Source organism: Phocoena sinus, chromosome 10 (genome assembly GCF_008692025.1).
Source record: "Phocoena sinus isolate mPhoSin1 chromosome 10, mPhoSin1.pri, whole genome shotgun sequence".
Taxonomy (NCBI): Eukaryota; Metazoa; Chordata; class Mammalia; order Artiodactyla; family Phocoenidae; genus Phocoena; species Phocoena sinus.
Window position 1 is genome coordinate 82,850,697 of NC_045772.1, and position 20,702 is coordinate 82,871,398.

The following is a 20,702-nucleotide window of genomic DNA, read 5'->3' on the forward strand; positions in this document are numbered from 1 at the left end:
TGTCTCAATTTCTGCCCTGCAAACCGGTTCATCTGTACCATTTTTCTAGGTTCCACATATATGCGTTAACATACGATATTTGTTTTTCTTTCTGACTTACTTCACTCTGTATGACAGTCTCTAGATCCATCCACGTCTCAACAAATGACCCAATTTTGTTCCTTTTTATGGCTGAGTAATATTCCATTGTATATATGTACCACATCTTCTTTATCTATTCAATTAACATTTTAAAATTACAACCCCCCACCCCCTAAATTTTGATGCCCAGTTATGAGGGGTAGAAATGTCAGTTATTTTTTTAAGCAGGTGGTAGGGGTGAAGGAGGAGAAACAGAAACCCTTACCTAGTAAGCACTAGAGGGGTCAATAATCTGCTGCCAGGGGGCAAAATCCAGCCAGCCTCCTGTTTTTGTAAATAAAGTTTTATTGGAACACAGACACACCCATTCATTCAGTATCATCCAAGGTTGCTTGTGGGCTACAACAGCAAAGTTGAGTAGTTGCTGCAGAAACCGTACAGCCTGCAAAACCTCAAATATTTACTATCCGGCCCTTTACAGAAACAGTTTATCAACTCCTAAAGAGAAAAACAGTTCGACGTTGTAATTGTAAACCACTGAAGAGTGCAGGAAATAGGGTGACAATTTTTTTTTTTTTTTGAGGAAACTGTCTTGTCACGTTTTTCTGAGTATAGGAAGCAGCAGACTTTAATAGAAAAAACATAGGCTTTGAAATTAATCACAATTTTTAGTTCAAATCCTGACCCTGACACATAAGCCAGGTGTGTGATCTCGGATAAATAACTAAACCAACTCAGCCTCAGTTTACTTACATATAAAGTGCCACATGGGGACTTCCCTGGTGGTCCAGTGGTTAAGAATCCACCTTCCAATGCAGGGGACTCGGGTTTGATCCCTACTTGGGGAACAAAGATCCCACATGCCTCGGGGCAACTAAGCCCGTGCGCTGCAACTACTGAGCCCACGCGCCACAACTAAAGGGAAGCCCACGTGCCAAAATGAAGTGCCCGCGCGCTGCAACGAAAGATCCTGCTTGCCACAACTAAGACCCAATGCAGCCAAAAATAAATAAATAAAATTTTTTTAAGTGCCACATGACCTTAGGCAAATTATTCAGTGTTCCTGCTAACTTATCTTTAAAATGTGAATTACATTAGCATCTACCTCACAGGGATATGGTGAGGATTAAATGAATTAACAGGTACATGAACACACAGTTCTGCAAATTACTCAGTGTTCCTGCTTTCTTATCTTTAAAATGTGAATTACATTAGCATCTACCTCACAGGGATATGGTGAGGGTTAAATGAATTAACAGGTACGTGAACATACAGTTCTGAGAGCAGAGAACTGTTCCTGGCACATAGTGGGCACTCTTTCAGTGCTGCCATAGTATTATTACCATCACTGAGTTAGTGTGGGTAAAATCGTCTCTATAAAGCACTTATCTACTGTCTGACACAAACCGGCCACTTGTTAGTACTGGTAGCAGTTTTCTCTCTTCTAGTTGAAATGATCCACAAGTCACTCTACTTGCTTCTTATTCCTTCTTAAATTTATTTTGATAATCATCCCATTTCTTTTGTCATTTCAGAACCAAGCATTAACTTTTGCTTTCAAGCACATCCAGGTTGTGATGAGAGATGCCACCACTTTCAGCATTTCCTAAGATAAAGTTCATTCATTCTTCTTAGACTGGCATTAAGTAATAGTCCATGAGGTGACCTACAGCATGCTCCAAACTTAAATTCTACTCCATCCTGACCCAAGCCCTCTTATCTCCACAGTGACTTATCCAGCATGGACTCTTCTCCAAACACTTAAAACTTTTGCATTTTTTTTCCCCCTCATGTCATTCTCCCCAGCTGGAATACTTTTTCCATGCTTTTTGCTTTTCCAAATGCAGCCCGTCTTTCCATGCCTGGTTCAACACTCATTTCTTCCACAGAGCCTTCTCTGAACCCAGGTCTTACTTCCTTAATAATCTGTGAGCTACTTTAGGACTCACCCTCTAGTATACATAAAATAGTGCCTTGCACAGAGTAGGTGGTCAAATATAAGTTGACTGACTGAATTCAGGGATAAACATCTAAGTTTTCAACATTTGCTATATAATTGTGATTAATTATTTTCCTTCTCAAGAAGAACTCCACCCCCAGCTGTGTCTGACAGGGTATAGGAAAGGGTCTATGCATGCTTACCCAGCAGAGGTGTGTACCAGCATGTATGTTTGAAGGTCAGGGGTAGCTGATGTATTCTTGCTTCTTGACCACTATATCGTTTATGGCAACACTGCTTCTGAACAGAAAATCAAGTACTATTAGCTTTCCAAAGGGCTGTAATATATTTCATAATCTCTCTTCATCTCCAAAATTAGAAAGAATATCACTGTTCTCCCGCAAGAGAGTTTGAGAAGAAAATAAATGACATCAAGTAACAAAGTTTTCATGCTTTGGATCAAAAGGTACACACCTTATAAGTAAAAATGTAATTCTTATTAAAAATCACTCTTCAATAATTTAACAGAAAGATAACATCAATTCCCAATAATCAACACTTTCATATAAACAAAGGCTTTGAGGAAAGAAATATGAGTGAGGGGCAAGTTTAGCTATATAATTCTTCTTCATGATACCGTAATCAAAAAGTTTTAAATAGTACCATTTCCCAGGGCCTATCAAAATTGTGTGCGTGCTCATGATAAAGAAAAAAATAGGTATCTTGCTTTGTCTGATACCCTCTCAAGAAAATCAGTATAGCTTAGAATTCTAACTGTCTAATACACATTGGACTTAACTTTCTATTTTGGCATAGTAGTAGATTCACAATTGGCACTTAAATAGTTTCAAAAAGCTTAAACTCACCAACTGTTCCTGCAGAGGTTGATGAAGTCTATCTGTGCAGGACAAGGGATCGTAGTGAGGAAATTCCTCATCTAAACAGCTCTGTCATGAGAAAAATGGTGGAGTGCATTCAAAGACAAAATGATGGGAGAGTGGCAGATACAAAATACATTAGATTTAAGATGTGATGCTACCTGAGAAGGAGAAAATGGACTAGCTCTTTATCTTGTATTTTTCACTAAGGGAACAAGTTTGTAATGGTAAACCTCTCACTGCATTTTCCCCATTACTTGTTCTAGGAATGAAATCCAAAGATCAGGAACAGGAAACTGAATAGCTTTGTCACTGAAATCTTCAAGCAGAGACCAAAGAAGCTTGTTGGAGACATAACTCAGAGAGTAAAAATGCTGTCTGTGAAATTTCTACAGCAATAAAATTGCGACTTTTGTCCAAGAGGTAGATACATGTCTATCAGTTACATTATAATAGAAAATTGGTGTTCTTGAGATGATTATGGAGATTTTTCCAGTTCAACTTATTGTAAGGGGATTTTTAGGCACTCTGCCTAGCTTAATCTCCTACATGAATTTTTTTTTTCTCCTTAAACAGATGTGCCTGCATTATGCCCTAGAAACAGATACATGCAAATATCACCCTTGTCTCTTTCCTCCTCCAGCCCCTTCCCTCCAGTGCCAACCTTGCTGTTCCTTATGTTCTTTATTTATGAACAGAAAGGAGAAATTCACCAAGTGTCAAAAGGGAAAGAAATACATTTAACTGTACCATGGATACCTTGAGATATCCAGACAGAGAGGAGTTGAAAGTTTAATTCAAATAGGAGAGAAAAGAGACAGCAACCATCAAAGCCCACTCAAGAGTCTCAGAAAGGAGGTGCCTACGACTAGCAAACTGGCCCTTTGCTAACAGATACAGGTCTGAAATGCTTCCTCTCTGAAAGATGTTATTAGGAGTCACGCAGTCATGTGCATTCTCCCCTCCTGTTTTGCTAAATGCTTTCAGTGCCTAAGAAAACAAAGTCTACCAGAGCATCTTTTCTAACTTGATTATTTAATTTTATGGCTAAAATTATTATATATTATAACTTAGCTTCAAAATCTTAACACCAACTGGACAACTTCCCCACAGTAAACACATATCACAGAGGTTTGGGTCTTTTTGTTTGCTTTTTACCTGAAACAGCAAGCCATGGAGTTGTCCTTTAATTAACTTCTTTCTTAGTGACTCAATTGTTGCTATAAAGAGAATTTATAACCAGCTTAATATGACAATTCGTAACCCCCTTTTCCCTTAGTTCATTTTGTAAACTTTTTTCCCTAAAGATTTTTTGATGTGGAAAGATTTTTTGATGTGGAAAGATTTTTTGATGTGGACCATTTTTAAAGTCTTTATTGAATTTGTTACAATATTGCTTCTGTTTTGGTTTTTTGGCCCCGAGACATGTGGGATCTTAGCTCTCCGACCAGGGATCGAACCCGAACCCCCTGCACCGGAAGATGAAGTCTTAACCACTGGACCGCCAGGGAAGTCCCATTTCATAAACTTTTAACAGCTTTCAATTTGAGGCCTGAGGAAAGGAAAGAGAAAACAACAGCTTCTGAGAATGACGTGCTCAACTCATGACTCGTGAAACTGGCACAGCAGAAACAAAACAGGTAGGAGCAACTAAACCATTATTGCCCTTGAGTATTTAAAATTAACCCTGATAGATGCAAGTGAATTATCTTCCAGAAGTGAGTCACAGAATTATTCATGCTAAAAAGGGAATACACCTCAGAGGTCACTCAGTCCAACCTCCTACCCATGGGGAAATCGTCTCTTCAATAAGCCTCTGCTTGAGCTACAAGCAATGGAAGCCCTGGAAATGGAGCCATAGAATCCCAGATTCCTACAAGTAGGTCTGGGATCATGAAGACACTGATGTCCAGAAGATTTAAGTGGATAAATGGTTATTCGTGGAGCTGAGATCAGACTCGTAGGACAACGCTCCATTCACTATACTCTTTTGTGAAATTAAAAATATTTGTCTCTCTGCTTAACTGAAATCTGCTTCCCAGTAACTTCCAAATTGTCCTCTCTGGAATAATGAAAGTGATAAAAATACCCATTTAACTTCTTAAGTTAAATAGCAACATATTACTTATTTGACAATCTATACCCTTTGAAAGATAGCCAAGAACCAGAAAATAGGCTGAAATCTTTGGAACAACCAAAATAGATGTTGACATCCATGCCCTTTACTCATGTGGTAGATCCTCACAGTTCACTCAGACGGTGGGCTCTGAATTTATACATAATTCTCACAAGCTTGACTGTCTTCTCAGCCCACAGATGATTAAAAACAAAAATTAAATGAGGGTGCGAAGCTCTGTTAGATGGAGGTGTATTAACAGGTGTCACTTAAAAAAAAAAAAAACCACTAACAGCAGATACTCTGGTGCCCAAAACACATAGAAATCTGGTGCTTCTTATTTTAAAGACCAACAGTTTTATATCTCAGTAGCCTGAAGAAATTCTGCGCCATGAAAATAACGCTAATACATGTGGAAATTACAGAATCTAATTATAAATATTTTTCAGGGATAAAGAGCTTGAAAAGCTTCAATTATGTGGAAAATTACCCATGTACAATTTATTTTGTAAGAATATTTTTTTGTAAAAATAACATTTCCCAATTAAGCTTGACAGTGTGTATGAGGCCCACAAGGAGGAAAATATATTTTTAAACTATTTCCAACATATGTAAGTAAGTTAAGAAAAATTAAACTCTTAATACTTAGAACTCCAGTAAAGATTCAGTTTTTAAAAATTCTCTGTGTTAACTGTATTAAGAAGTAAGGCTCTGTCCTCCTCCTGACCTATATCTGAGCAACAGCAAAGTTTTAAGAAGTGGCCAACATTATGCTTCTGAAGTTGTGTATCTCAAAACACTGTCTTTGAATTTCCAAATTAAGCTTGTGTTCAGAAGAAATAATGAGTTAGTATAAGACTGTCTAAATTGCCCATCTGCTTTCCCACCAGGCAATCTTGATTTTTAGAAATAGTCCATCTCAAAACAAGTTCCAAGTTGTAAACCTCATTTCAACAGATGTTTTGTGCAATGGGTAGCAACTATTTTCATATGTTTCATAAGGCGAAACAAGCTGGCTTATGACGTTAATTTGCATGTACCTTTGCATTCTTCTTTATGTGTTTGGAGTTGGACCTGCCACGTCCCTAGGGCATTTAGGTTTCACATGGAAGCAACTAAAACAATGGCCACTGTTTCCCCTGCTGTTGCCATCTGTGACGTAGGATGAGACCAGTTGTCTTGGATACATTTTCTTTGAAGGAAGCTGAGATAAAACAACTTTCTAAATGACTATGCACTAAAGCTTTCAGGCAAAGGCCCTGTGATTAACTGGCTGCTGAAAATCAAAACCATGATATTGAGCTGTAATAATGTTAGGTATCAATAAGCGTTGATGTTTATGGATTATGGACTTCATAACACTGTAATATAATGTGTTACTCAATGTTCTATAGAATTGTGCATTACAAATATTAAAGTTCATTGAAATCCATAGACTGGAAGAAAATAATTCACAACACACATATCTGTCAAAGTTCTTGTATCCAGAATATATAAAGAAAAGAAATCCTACAACTCAGTAACAAAAGGACAAGTGACCTAATTTGAAAAAGGGCAAAAGACTTAGATACTTCACAAAGAAGATATACAACGGCTAATCAGCCCAACAAATTAAAATCACAGTGAGATACTCCGTCGTGTAGAGAAAATGAAAAAGACTGACATCACCAAATGCTGGGGTTGTGGATACCTGAAACTCCCACACATTGCTGCTAGGAGTGTGAAATGCTACAAACTCTATGGAAAACTGCTTGCAATTTCTTAAAAAGTTATAATTACAGCTCTACTATGATCTAATATCTCTGCTCCTAGATATTTATCCTAGGTTAAACAAAAACACAGACCTATACACAGATGTTCATAGCAGCTTTCTCCCTAACAACCCAAAACTGTAAATACTAGGTTGGCCAAAAAAGTTCGTTCGGGTTTTTCCATAAGATTATGGAAAATCATCTTGGCCAACCCAATAATTTAGATGTCCAATAATAGGAGAAAAGATAATCAAATTGTGGAATGTTCTTACAAAGAAATGTGACTCAACCATGAAAAGGGCATCCCATTGATAAATACAACATAAAGTACTATGCTCAAGGAAACACACACAGACACACACAAAAGTATATACTGTATAACTCAATTCTAGAACAGCCTAAACTAACCCACCAGTGATAGAAATCACATCAGTGGTTGCTCCTTGTGGTGGCGAAGGTAGAAGTGGGGAGGAACTGGGAAGTAGCGCCAGGGAACTTTCTGGGGTTATAGCAGTTCTGTGTTTCGATGTGCATTTGTCAAACTGGTTCGGCAGTACACTTAAGATCTGAACGTTGTATGATATGTTAATTACTCATCAATAACAAAGAATTAAAAAACTACAACAAGAGGGCTTCCCTGGTGGCGCAGTGGTTGAGAGTCCACCTGCCGACGCAGGGGACACGGGTTCGCGCCCCGGTCCGGGAAGATCCCACATGCCGCGGAGCGCCTGGGCCCGTAAGCCATGGCCGCTGAGCCTGCGCGTCCGGAGCCTATGCTCCGCAACGGGAGAGGCCACAACAGTGAGAGGCCCGCGTACCGCCAAAAAAAAAAAAAAAAAAACTACAACAAGAACGAAAACAATGGGGCTTATGAAATAAATAGGGTTAGGAAGAGACCACTAAAAATGTAGATGCAACATTGTAACCAGAGCACTAACAAGCACAATTAGTAGTGGTACTTCAAAAGATAACATGGATCACTGAGACATGCAACTTAAAATGGCTAAAGGCTGACTCCCAGGATCCTAGAAATGCACAAAAACAATGGAGTGGAAATGCTGGTGACACTTTAAATGGCACAGTGCTGGTGGGGTGCTGAGAAAATGCAGATGGAAGTGGAACTCTGAGGCAGTGGGGCTGCTACAGCAACGCAGGCAGGAATACAACCTGCCGCAAAACGGAGCTCTGCAGGGCTGGGATGGCACGTCTCTGGGAGGGAGGCCCAGGTGCAGACCCTTGTTTTTAATTTTCTTAAAATAAAGGTGAAAGTCTCCTGCTGCCTATTAGCAGCCAAGCTGAGGGCTTTTTCCTCTCCTGCTGAAGGTTATAGTTGTATTCCTACCAATCCAGGTCCTATACCCAGGAAAACTGTGAATGAAATGCCCATATTATCCTTACACGTCTTCACCCATTTGTCAATCGTGAAAGAGACAGTTTACGTGATAGAAACATACTCTAGTAGAATAGACTGTACCCAGTATGGCCAAGCATTAGCCACTGTTTGCATTTGTTACGTTATTTGTAAATTAACAACTCTGGCATTTTCTGGAAGAAGATACTGAGGCTCCGAGAGGGAAAGAGATTTGCCCAACTTTATCAAAGTCTTTTGTAGACTTAGAATCTAGGTTTGTTTAACCTCAAATCCCATGCTCTTTAATTTTGTGCAATACTTTCTCCTAGATTATTTCATCCATCCCTGCCTCTTTCATTTGGGAAAATGTAGGCCCCCATCCCATCAGAGCTGTTCAGCAAGCTGTATTTGACTTTGGTTCTCTCCTTGGTGCTCACCCCAACACCTGTGTTTAAGTGTCTCCATCACCTGAATCCCCCTTCCTGTCTCATTTCCCTCTTGTGTACTGACTGCTCAGGACACGTGGCTCTCATCTTGCATTCATCCTCAAAGCCGTAGGCTGTTATCTGCCCCGTACATCATGCCCTCCACGCTAAGAATAGCAAGCTAGAAGAGAGTTTCCAGTGAGTTCATCTAGGTGAAAGCCTCCTCTAAACTATAAAGTTCATATCAGATACTACGTTCAAATAAGGAATTATAATATACAGGAGCTTCTCAGGCTCTCTCCCCAAAGAAATATTTATGGTTTCTAAAGGAAATACTTACGGTTTCACTCATTGTCTGTTGAATGAGCAAGTGAATGAAGATTTTATGTAGATAAGGGCAAAAAAGGATGAATACTAAAGGGGTGATAGCTTGGATTAGATCATTTAGTCTCTGTTTCCTGCACATTGGATTCACCCTAATATGTTGCATGCATGCCCTAGATCTAAGAAGCTTTATTCCTTTTTAAAGCAAACATTCATTTACATATGCACTGTTGCCTTTGTTAAGATACTTAGATACATATGAAGAAGCAGAAGAAAGAAAATATATGTTACCATTCAAGAAATTTAGTAGTTCTAATGGTGCATTTCAGGGGGGCAAGCAGGCACACTAATTACCTCATAAATCTGTTCAGTCCTGATGGCAACTGAAAACTTGAACGATATTATTTATTCAACATTAAATTCAGATATCTCATCAGATGTCATAAGCGACTTCCTACTTCCAGCTTGTGAACATTGTCATTGACCTAAACATTTGGACACAGCAATCGTATCCTCACACAATTTGCTAGTGACCCTATCTTAGATGCAGCAGAAAGCAATTGCCATACACTTAATGAATTTATGAAGCTAACCGGAAAGCTTCACGAGAACTAAATGGATTTAAACAGTTTTGCTGTCTGACTCAGAATTCAAACAGTATGTGATGGCAGTGGTCATGGTGGAATGTGGGAGGATGTGTTTGTGTTGTAACTGTCCTACCTCGTTGACGTTCGTTCACAGTCTATCTGGAAAATCTGCTCTATAGACTGTTTGAAAATATGTGCTACCCAAATTTCCCTCTTCTTATAAAGGTTGATCTTTAAGGGCATTATTGGAAAGATCCTCGTAAGCAAAGGGTCTTAAGAGCAAAACGTTGATAGGTATGCCTTCTTTGGACAGCAAAAGATACTAACAAGTAAAGGAGCTAATAAAGCCTGGCAGACTGTGAGCAATTCAAGACAGAAAGGAAGCATCCACCCTACTTTATCCAGCCAGAATAAAATACATGCATTCAACATAGGGCAGCTTTCATATTCTATTTTTTTTTTTTTTTTTTTTTTTTTTTTCTTTATGCGTTACGCGGGCCTCTCACTGTTGTGGCCTCTCCCGTTGCGGAGGACAGGCTCCGGACGCGCAGGCCCAGCGGCCATGGCTCACGGGCCCAGCCGCTCCGCGGCACGTGGGATCCTCCCAGACCGGGGCACGAACCCGCGTCCCCTGCATCGGCAGGCGGACTCTCAACCACTGCGCCACCAGGGAAGCCCTCATATTCTATTTTAAATGATATTTGGACCAGTTATCCCCTGAGGATAGACTGGGAAGACACTAGCAAGTTCATAATATTGAGAACGTATATTTTGGAATAAGTTACAAAAGCTGACTTTTCCAAGAAGGTACTACAAGCCATAGTAGGTTGGAGGAGGGGATAAATTCTTTGTTTTATAAAACTATGGGGTATAATATTGATTTAAGCAAAGGATAAAAATAACTGGATCAAAAGATTAGACCTCTAAGCACAGTGTCTAAAGCAAACACACCATAAACCAAATTTGGAATGCCTTAATGAAGGCATGTTCATGGCTCAAAATTAACAACTCTAATCACAAGGGGACATTCTCCAATGCCCTCTGAGCAATACAAAAAAATAACATAAAGATTATGTAATTTAAAGCATGCTTTACATTGTCTGACAGAGTTAAGCAGGGTAAAATGACACTTACTGTTATTGAAAATGATCGAGTTCTACAAGGCTTAGAAATAATAATAATAATAAAGTGTTGAATAACCACTGCTATCTTAGAACTAGCCAATTCCTTTAAACTCTTAAAGAGCTTTCTCAGATAACAGTAGAAAGGGTACAATAAATCCAAAACAAACACAAGTCTGAAATTTTCCATCACTAGCTTACCTTAAGCTTCTATTTAGTTATTACCCAAACCAATAACTTTCTATAAAAAGAACCTTTATACTGCTAGAACGAGAAGCTGGCTGGACAAAAGCAGTTGTCTGATAAATGGTCACATACATAAGCTTCCTTTTTACTGAACCATGTTTCTACAATAAAATAAGCTTAAAAATAATCTGACCTCTGTAATTTGACAATTGTCTTCTCACCTCAGTCCTCAGTAAAGGCTTATCTACTTTTAGGTAAAATGGCAAATGTTCTAGTTTTTAAAGTAAAATATGTAGGTGAAGAACACAAAATTTTAAAAGAATTTTCACACATGTATAATATTTTGATACACATTGAATTCATAAGTATTTTGCTCAATTCTAAAATTACTGCTTAAAAGAAAATAGAGAGGCAGGGCCTCTTCTACCATATGATGGGTACAAACCAGCTAATAAAGTCAGAGTAGAATATGTAAACAATTTGCAAGTTCAACTATCTCATGCATACAAGATCGTTTTTCCATGTTTACTTTTATAGATATTGAGAGGTTTTGTTTAATTTTTAAAGAAATAACAGTCATGGAAAAATCCAGCTTGTAATAGACAACCAAAAGGGAAAGTTAATGGTTAAATCCATCCACCTAGCCACTAGGCAGATCTCTCTGGAAGCCCATAACACTGCTTCTGGAGCCATTTCATCACCATGAATTCAGTAATAAGATAGCAGCTGGAATCTAGAAAAATGGCTGTAGTCCTTCTGCCCCACCTCAGAGTGGACTGAATTCAGACATAACAAATACTTGCTACTCACTTTTCGGTTTTCTTGTCTTCTGCTCAAGTGTCTGGCAAGTGTTCACTAACTCAGTATTTATAGTCTGGAGATTTCGTTGATCCGAAATTGCTTCCTCTAATTTACGCAGCAAAGGCTTAGCTTTTTCCCTGGCAGAGTGGGCTGCCTGATCTCCATCCTCCACCTGGATACCGACAGTTAATGCTGGATTTTAGCAGGGTGGCCGGGAAAGAAAGCAATTGAGCACTCACTCTTACGCACACGAAACTGAAAATGTGCTTTTCTTCTCAGGGAAGTGATAAGCCTTCACTGAACTTCTGCAATTCTGTGTTTGCATGGGCTTCGTATGCCTGAGCTATTTCTACAGCGCAAAAGTCTTGGTATGTCAAGTCGCCTCTTTCTGCAAAGTTGCCTCTTTCATCAGCAGGCTGTTGACACCGCCTCTTACAACTCCCCCTTTACTTCCTCCGCTCACTGCTAGTCGAGAGGGACTGAACTTCGCAGTTCCTCTTTGTTTTTTTGGTTCCTCCTCCATTTTTACTTCAGGGTTTTAAGGACATCTGAGGAGACTTCCTGCGCATATAATGTAGTCAAAGGCCACCCTACCTGCTCCGCTGCCCCCTCCAACCATTGGCTGGCTTCTTGGACCTTCTTCCTGAGGATGGCTTCCTGGTTGACAGCATCCTCTTGCAGTTGTGTGATGGCTTCTAGTTGTTTCTGCCTAGTTAAAAAAAAGTCCAAACCACAAGCTGTCAGTGACATTTCAACAAAGAGTCACCCCCTGGGAAGTTATGACAAATTCAAACTTAATATACTTCCTCAGAGATGAGAGGAAAAAGTGAAAGTATTTACAATATAGATAAATGCTTCACAAATATAGAATTTTAATTAAAGCAATCGTATTGATCACTTAGTCTGATAACCTCACTTTACAGATAAGAACATTTAGTTTCCTATTCTACACTGGAATATTCAGTTCCCCACAAGCTACATCAATAGTACTTAGCTACGTTGGCACCACAATAAGGTCACTGTGACAGGTGCCATATTTACATAGCACAGCTAGCTTTTTCAAAAAAAGAAAGGAAAGGAAAAGTGAAGAAGGGAAAAGAAAAAAGAGAGAATAAAAGAAATAAGTGCTTTGTTTCATGACCTTAGCCTTTCTCCTTAAGAATTGTCAGTCATGGTGTAACTATGTGCCATGAGCACAGGAAGGGCTGCTCCCAAGAACAGACGGAAGTTAGCTGTTAGTATTTCCACTGCAGTCCTCTCTTTTCTAAAGCCTTTCCCCTCCCTTTCTTCCTCACCCCAAATCTCTTAGTGTTGTTATGTTACTTCTCTTTTGGATCCAACCCTAATCCCCCAAATATATAAAAATGCATCTGTTAGCTGATGAGATTATTTAAACCATGCTATGTATCAATATATCAATGGCTATCTGGAAACAACGTGACCTGAATAAGGACCTTAGCTCAAATGAATGAGAACCTTTGGGAGTTTCAAAGCAGTGAGGAAGACATTGTCAGGTTTAGGCCTTGTGCATACCTCTCAAATGTTAATACATAGTCAGAATCCCATTGTACATTGACATATATCCAGCCCTGATTACAAGAAGGACCATATGAGAGACAAAGATGGTTTCAGAGAATGCTTCACCACTGTGGTAAGCCAACAAGCAAAACCCTAACCAAAAATAAAAACAACCTAAACACACATTCTACTGAGCATTGTCCAACAGCATGTAGTCAGTTTTTTCTTTTTTTTTTTTTAATTGTGGTTAAGAACATTTAACATGAGATCTACCCTCTTAGCACTTTAAAGTGCACCATACAGTAAACTATAGGCTCAATGTTGTACAGCAGATCTCTAGAACTTATTCATCTTGTGTAACTGAAACTTTATACCCGTTGAATCACAACCATCCATTTGCCCTTCCCAAGCCCCTGGAAACCACCATTCTACTCCCTGCTTCTGTAAGTTTGACTATTTTAAATACCTCATGTAATCGGAATCATGCAGTATTTGTCCTTCTCTGACTGGTTTATTTCACTTATCATAATATCCTCAAGATTCATCCATGTTATCACATGTGGCAAAATTTCCTTCTTTATCGAAAAGCTTTCAAAAACTTTTTTTTTAAAAAAAAGCTGAATAATATTTAATTGTATGTATATACCATATTTTCTTTATTTATTCATCCTTAATGAACATTTAGATTGTTTCCACATCTCGGCTATTATGACTAATGCTGCAATGAACCTGAGTGTGTAAATATCTTTTCGAGATTTTACTTTGAATTCTTTTGGATATATACCCAGAAGTGGGATTGCTGGATCATATGGTAGTTCTATTTTTAATTTTTTGAGAACCTCCAAACTGTTTTCCATAGCAGTTGCACCATTTTACATTCCTACCAACAGTATACAAGGGTTTCAATTTTTCTACGCCCTTGCCAACACTTGGTATCTTTGGGGTTTGTTAGTTTTTTAATAATAGCCTTGCTAACAGGTGTGATTCATTCATCATTGTGAATGACTCATTGTGGTTTTTAATTGCATTTCCCTGATGACTAGTGATGTGGAACATCTTTTCACGTACTTGTTGGCCAATTTTATATCTTCTTTGGAAAAATGTCTATTCAATTCTTTTGCCCATTTTTAAATTGGCTTTTTTTATTGAGTTGTAGAAGTTCTTTCTATATTTTGAATATTAACCTCTTTTCGGATATATGGTTTGCAAATATTTTCCCCCATTCAATAGGTTACCTTTTCACTCTGTTAAATCTTTTGCTGTGTGCTTTTTAGTCTGATGTAGAACTACATGCATATTTTTTCTTCTGTTGCTTGTGCCTTTGGTTTCATATCCAAGAAAATATTGCCAAGACCAATGTCATGAAGCTTTTCCCCTAAGTTTTCTTCTAGGAGTTTTACAGTTTTAAACCTTATGTTTTAGTCTTCAATCCATTTTGAGTTGATTTTTGTATATGGTGTATGATAGGGTTCATCTTTATTCTTTTGCATGTGGATATCCAGTTTTCCCAGTATCATTTGTTGAAAAGACTATCCACTCTCCATTGTGTATTCTTGGCACCCTACTTGAAGATCAGTTGACCATATATGTGAGGGTTTATTTCTGGACACTCTATTCTATTCCATTGGTCTGTAGCTTTGTAATATATTTTGAAATCAAAACGTGTGATACCTCCAGCTTTGTTCTTCTTTCTCAAGATTGTTTTGGTCCTTTGTAGTTCCACATGAATATTAGGATTGTTCTTTTCTATTACTGTAAAAAAATGTCATTTGAATTTTGGTAGAGATTGCATTGAATCTGTAGATTGTTTCGGGTAATACAGACATCTTAACAACATTAAATCTTCCAATCCATAAACACAAGATGTCTTTCCATTAGTTTGCATCTTCTTTAATTTATTTCAGTGTTGTTTTATAGTTTTAAGTATGCAAGTCATTATCTCCTTAAAGTTTATTCTTATTTTATTCTTTGGTTACTATTTTAAATAGGATTGTTTTCTCAGTTTCCTTTTCAGAAAGTTTATTACTAGTGTATAGAAATGCAACTGATTTTTGTATGTCGATTTTGTATGTTGCCACTTTGCCGAATTTCTTTATTAATTCTAACTGCTTTTTGTGGAGTCTTTCTATATACGGATCACGTCATCTCCAAACAGAGATGATTTTACTACTTCCTTTCCAATGTGGATGCCTTTTATTTCTTTTTCTTGCCTAATTGCTCAGGTTAGTACTTTCAGTACTATGTTGCATAGAAGTGGTGAGAGCGAACATGCTTGAGCTGTTTCTGATCTTAGAGCAAAAGCTTTCAGTCTTTCGTCATTGAGTATGATGTTAGCTGTGGGCTTTTCACACACGACCTTTATTATATTGAGGTAGTTTCCTTCTATTTCTAGTTTTTTGAATATTTTTATCATGAAATGTGTTGAATCTTATCAAAAGCTTTTCTGCATCAATTTAGATGATAATGTGCTATTTATCCATCATTTTGTTAATGTGGTGTATCATATTAATTGATTTTCATATGTTGAACCATCTTGCATCACAGGGATAAATCTCACTTGGTCATGTAGTATCAACTTTTTAATGGGCTGTTTAAAATGGTTTACTAGTATTTTGCTGAGGATTTTGTATCTATATTCATCAAGGATGAATAGTTTTCTTGTAATGTCTTTGGTTTTGGTGTCAGAATAATGCTGCCCTCATAAAATGAACCAGGAAATGATCCCTCATCTTCAACTTTTTGGAACTGTTTCAGAAGGACTGACATTAATTTTCTTTTAATGTTTGGTGATTCACCAGTAAAGTCATCTGGTCCTGGCTTTTTATTGGTTGGGAGTTTTTTGAATACTGCTTCAACCTCTTTACTAGTTATTAGTCTGTTTGGATTTTATGTTTCTTCCTGGTTCAGTCTTGATAGGTTGTACGTTTCTAGGAATTTATCCATTTCTTCAAAGTTTTCCAATTTATTGCTGTATAATTGTTCACAGCAGTCTCTTATGTCCCATTTTTCCCCCTGGTGGCATCAATTTTAACGTCTCTTCCTTCATTTCTCATTTGAGTTTTCTCTTTTCTTTAGCCTAGTAAAAGATTTTCAATTATGTTTATCTTTTCAAAAACAAACAAATCAAGTTTCATTGATTTTTAAAAAATGTTTTTATATTATCTATTTTGTTTATTTCTGCTCTAATCTTTCTTATTTCCTTCCTTGTGCTTACTTGGACTTAGTTTTTTCTTTTCTTTTTATAGTTCCTTGAGGTGTAAAGTTAGGTTGTTTGAGATCTTTCTTCTTCTTCTTCTTTTCTTTTTTTTGGCTGAGCTGTGCAGCTTGCAAGATCTCAGTTACCCAACCAGGGATTGAACCTGGGCCATGGCAGTGAAAGCCCAGGATCCTAACCACTAGGTCACCAGGGAACTCCCAAGATCTTTCTTCTTTTTAATGTAGGTATTTATCACTACTAACATCCCTCTTAGTACTGCTTTTTTTTTTTTTTTTTTTTTTTTTGCAGTATGCGGGCCTCTCACTGTTGTGGCCTCTCCCATTGCAGAGCACAGGCTCCAGACGCGCAGGCCCAACGGCCATGGCTCATGGGCCTAGCCGCTCCACGGCATGTGGGATCCTCCCGGACCGGGGCACTAACCCGTGTCACCTGCATTGGCAGGCGGACTCTCAACCACTGCGCCACCAGGGAAGCCCCAATATATTCTGTAGCTATTTGGTGGAATCCTTTATACATGTCTGTTAGGTCCATTGTATCTATAGTATTGTTCAAGTGTGCTGTTTCCTTATTGATCTTCTGTCTCAATGTTCTTTCCATTATTGAAAGCGGGGTATTGAAGTCTCCTACAATGACATTATATTGCTATCTATTTCTCCCTTTAATTCTGCCAGTGGTTGCTTTATATATTTAGGTGCTCTGATATTGGGTGCAATTATGTTTATAATTGTATCTTCCTGGTGAATTGACTCATCGTTTTATAATATTCTTTGTCTCTTGTGACAGATTTTGACTTACAGTCTATTTTTTTGGACATAAGTATAGTCATCCCTGTTCTCTTTTGATTAGCATTTGCACATAATCCCTTTTACCACGCTTTCATTTTCAGCCAATATGTGTTCTTAAATCTAAACTGAGTCTCTTAGAACAGTAGGGAGATGCCTTAAAAAACTAAAATAGAGCTACCATTTCAACCAACAATCCCACTCCTAGGCATATATCTGGAGATAACCATAATTCAAAAAGATACAGGCCCCCCAGTGTTCATTGCAACACTATTTACAATAGCCAAGACATGGAAGCAACCTAAATGTCCATCAACAGATGAATGGATAAAGAAGATGTGGTATACATATACAATGGAATATTACTCAGCCATTAAAATGAATGAAATAATGCCATTTGCAGCAACATGGATGGACCTAGAGATTATCATACTAAGGGAAGTAAGTCAGACAGAGAAAGACAAATATCATACGATATCACTTATATGTGGAATCTTAAAAAATGTCACAAATGAACTTATTTACAAAACAGCAACAGACTCAAAGACTTTGAAAACAAACTTATGGTTACCAAAGGCGAAAGGTGGGGGAAGGCATAAATTAGGAGTTTGGAATTAACATATATATACTACTATATATAAAATAGATAATCAACAAAGACCTACTGTATAGCACAGGGAACTCTACTCAATATTCCGTAATAACCTAAATGGGAAAAGAATCTGAAAAAGAATGGATATATGTATATGTTATACATATATCACTGAATCACTTTGCTGTACACATGAAACTAACACAACATTTTAAATCAACCATACTCCAATATAAAATAAAAATTTTTTAAAAAAATGAGTCTCATAGACAGAATATAGTTGGGTCTTGTTTTTTAATCCATTCAATCTGCTCTATGCTGTTTATTTTGGGAGTTTGATCTATCTACATTTAAAGTAATTATTGATAGGGAGGGACTTACCATTGCCATTTGGTTAACGGTTTTCTGTCTTGTAGTTCTTTTGTTCCTCTTTTCCTGTCTTCCTTTGTGTTTCATTGATTTTTTAAATATTGATATGTTTTGATTCCTTTCTTTTTCTTTTGTGTATCTTTTATAGATATTTTCTTTATGGTTACCATGGGACATACATAAAACATCTTACAGTTATAGTAACCGATTTTAAGCTGATAACAACTTAACTTCAATCACATACCATAAACCTACACTTTTACCTCTCTGCCCCCCATTTTATGTTTGATGTCACAATTTGCGTCTTTTTATATAGTATACCATTAACAAATTTTTATACTTTTGTTTATAATACTTTTTTAAAACTTTTATCCTAGAATTAAAAGTGATTTACTGTGTTTGCCTATATATCTACCTTTACCAGTGAACCTTATACTTTAATATGCTCATATTGCTGTTTAAGCTCCTGTTGTTTCAACTTGAAGAACTCTTTTTAGCATTTCTTGTAAGGCAGGCCTAGTGGTAATGAACTCCCTCAGCTTCTGTTTGTAGGCAAAGTCTTTATATCACCTTCATTTTTGAGGGACAGTTAGTTTTGCTGGGTATGGTGCTCTTGGTTGATAGTTCTTTACTTTCAGCACTTCAAATATATCATCCCACTCCCATCTGGCCTGCAAGGTTTCCGCTGAGAAATCCACTGATAGTCATGAGATCTCCCCTGTACCTGACAAAACCCTTCGCTTGCTGCTTTCAAAATTCTCTCTTTGACTTTTGACAATTTGATTATAATGTGTCTCAGTGTGGATTTCTTTGGGTTCATCTTATTTGAGATCTGTTAGGCCTCCTAGGTCTGTGTGTCCTTCCCCAGATTTTGGAAGTTTTCAGCCATTATTTCTTTGAATAACCTTTCTGTTCCTTTCTTTCTCTCTTCTCCTTCTGGGACTCCCATAATACATATATTGGTCTACTTGATAATATCCCTTAAGTTTTCCTCACTCTTTTTCATTCTCTCTCTCAATCTCTTTTTTTTTTTTTTTTTTTTACTCCTCTGACTGGATAATTTTCAATGACCTCTCTTCAGGTTCACTGATCTTTTCTTCTGCATCTGCTATTGAACTCTTCTGGTAAAATTTTCAGGATTCTTCTGCTCCAAGATTTCTGTTTGGTACTTCTTGTCTCTTTGTTAACAGTCTCACTTTGTTCACGCATTGTTCTCCCAATCTCATTGAACAACTTTATGACAGCTATTTTGAATTCTCTGTGGGGTAAATCATTTATCTCTGTCTTATTAGGTACAGTTTTTGGAGATTTATTTTGTTCCTTTGTTTGAGACATATTTTCCTGTGTCTTCATTTTTCTTGACTCTTTGTATTGGTATCTTCACATCAGAAAAAAGATCCACCTCTCCCAGTATTAGCAGACTGGACTTAGATGGAATAATTCCTTACCAGTCACTTTGAGCAGAGATTCTAGGAGCCTCTCAAATCTTTATGTTGGTTCAACCCACCATTTCTGTTCTTAGTGGAACCTAGGCATCCAGGGTATAAGGGTCCCATCATCACTCTAAGATGGGTGTGACAGAAGCCAGTCTCTTAGGAACCCCCCAGAATAGCTGGAATGTTGGATGTGTGATCCAACTCTTTCCTTCCCTAGGGAGAAGCTGTGATCCGGAATTTTTTATCTGCTTACTCTGCTCTGAGCTAGGGGGAGGGACTATGATGAGTGCTTGTGTGCCAATTCAAACCACTGCCTTTGTTCTCAGTGTCCCCCAGATGTCTATAGTACACCCAGTTCTGTCTTCATTCTGAGACAGGTGAGACAGAAGCTGGTATTTTGGGCAGTCCTCAGCAAAGTTGGAATGTTGGGCACAATAGTCCAACTCTTTCCCTATTCAGGAAAAAGCTAGGAGCTGGGGGGCTCCTTCTGATCATATAACACTGTGCCAGGAGCAGGAATTATGGTGCAAGGGTATCTAGACTTTTCCTACCATCTTTGATGTGGTTGGTTACCCATCATGGTTACCCAAGGTGAAGGAGCCTCTTAAGTATTAGTTTCTGGGTTTCTCCCAAAAGGAATTTGCTCATGTATTACTGTTGAGTCAGTGTACCCATTGGGAGAAGGAGGGTCCAGTGCTTCCTATTCCACCTTCTTGCTGACATCACCTCCTCTGTTTTTTAAGACATCAATTTTATCTACTTTTATCTTTTCCGGGAATAGTCTAAGCTATCAGGAGTGTCCATTATCTTTCAAGAGGAAGCCAAAGGACTGTAAGCCCCAACAGAAACCCATATTTAATGATACTAAAGCTTTTAATCACTTATATGTATTTGTACCTATAAGACAATAACATTTATTTACTTTATGAAGCACAGCGGCCTTAGAAAAAGCTTTAAAAAATTAGATAGTACCATTCATTAAAGATATTCAACAAATGTTGAAACTTGAAAGATTTTTCTTCTGTAGAGATTTTCGTTATCATGTTGAGAGGCATAGTAGCTTTAGCTTTGGGTGTGCGTGTGTGTTTAAATTCAACAACTCGCCTTGCTAACATGTCCTAATGTTAAATCTTGATTTTTTTACTCCTGCCACGTCTGAGTCTCCCCCAGACTTTGCCATCTAGCACCCCATTTATCTAGTTTTCAGACCAAAACCACCTAAGTCAAG

General features: G+C 37.8%; 2 protein-coding genes across 5 annotated transcripts in view; both read right to left on the minus strand.

Annotated features, from left to right (window-relative positions):
• Positions 1–12,256, minus strand: part of LRMP (lymphoid restricted membrane protein) — a 50,650-nt gene extending 38,394 nt beyond the window's left edge. For 2 of the 4 annotated variants that reach the window (XM_032644245.1, XM_032644243.1), the window contains exons 1-5: positions 12,155–12,256; positions 11,570–11,732; positions 4,057–4,118; positions 2,887–2,967; positions 2,224–2,320 (exon numbers count right to left, since the gene is read on the minus strand). The gene's annotated coding sequence lies outside the window, so the exon portion shown is untranslated. The remainder of the gene's footprint in view (positions 1–2,223; positions 2,321–2,886; positions 2,968–4,056; positions 4,119–11,569; positions 11,733–12,154) is intronic. The other 2 variants (XM_032644244.1, XM_032644246.1) reach the window with 2 other exon arrangements.
• Positions 12,086–20,702, minus strand: part of LOC116760037 (lymphoid-restricted membrane protein) — a 43,025-nt gene continuing 34,408 nt past the window's right edge. Inside the window, exon 17 of the mRNA XM_032644242.1 lies at positions 12,086–12,269. Coding sequence (XP_032500133.1) covers positions 12,086–12,269 — 184 coding nt within the window. The remainder of the gene's footprint in view (positions 12,270–20,702) is intronic.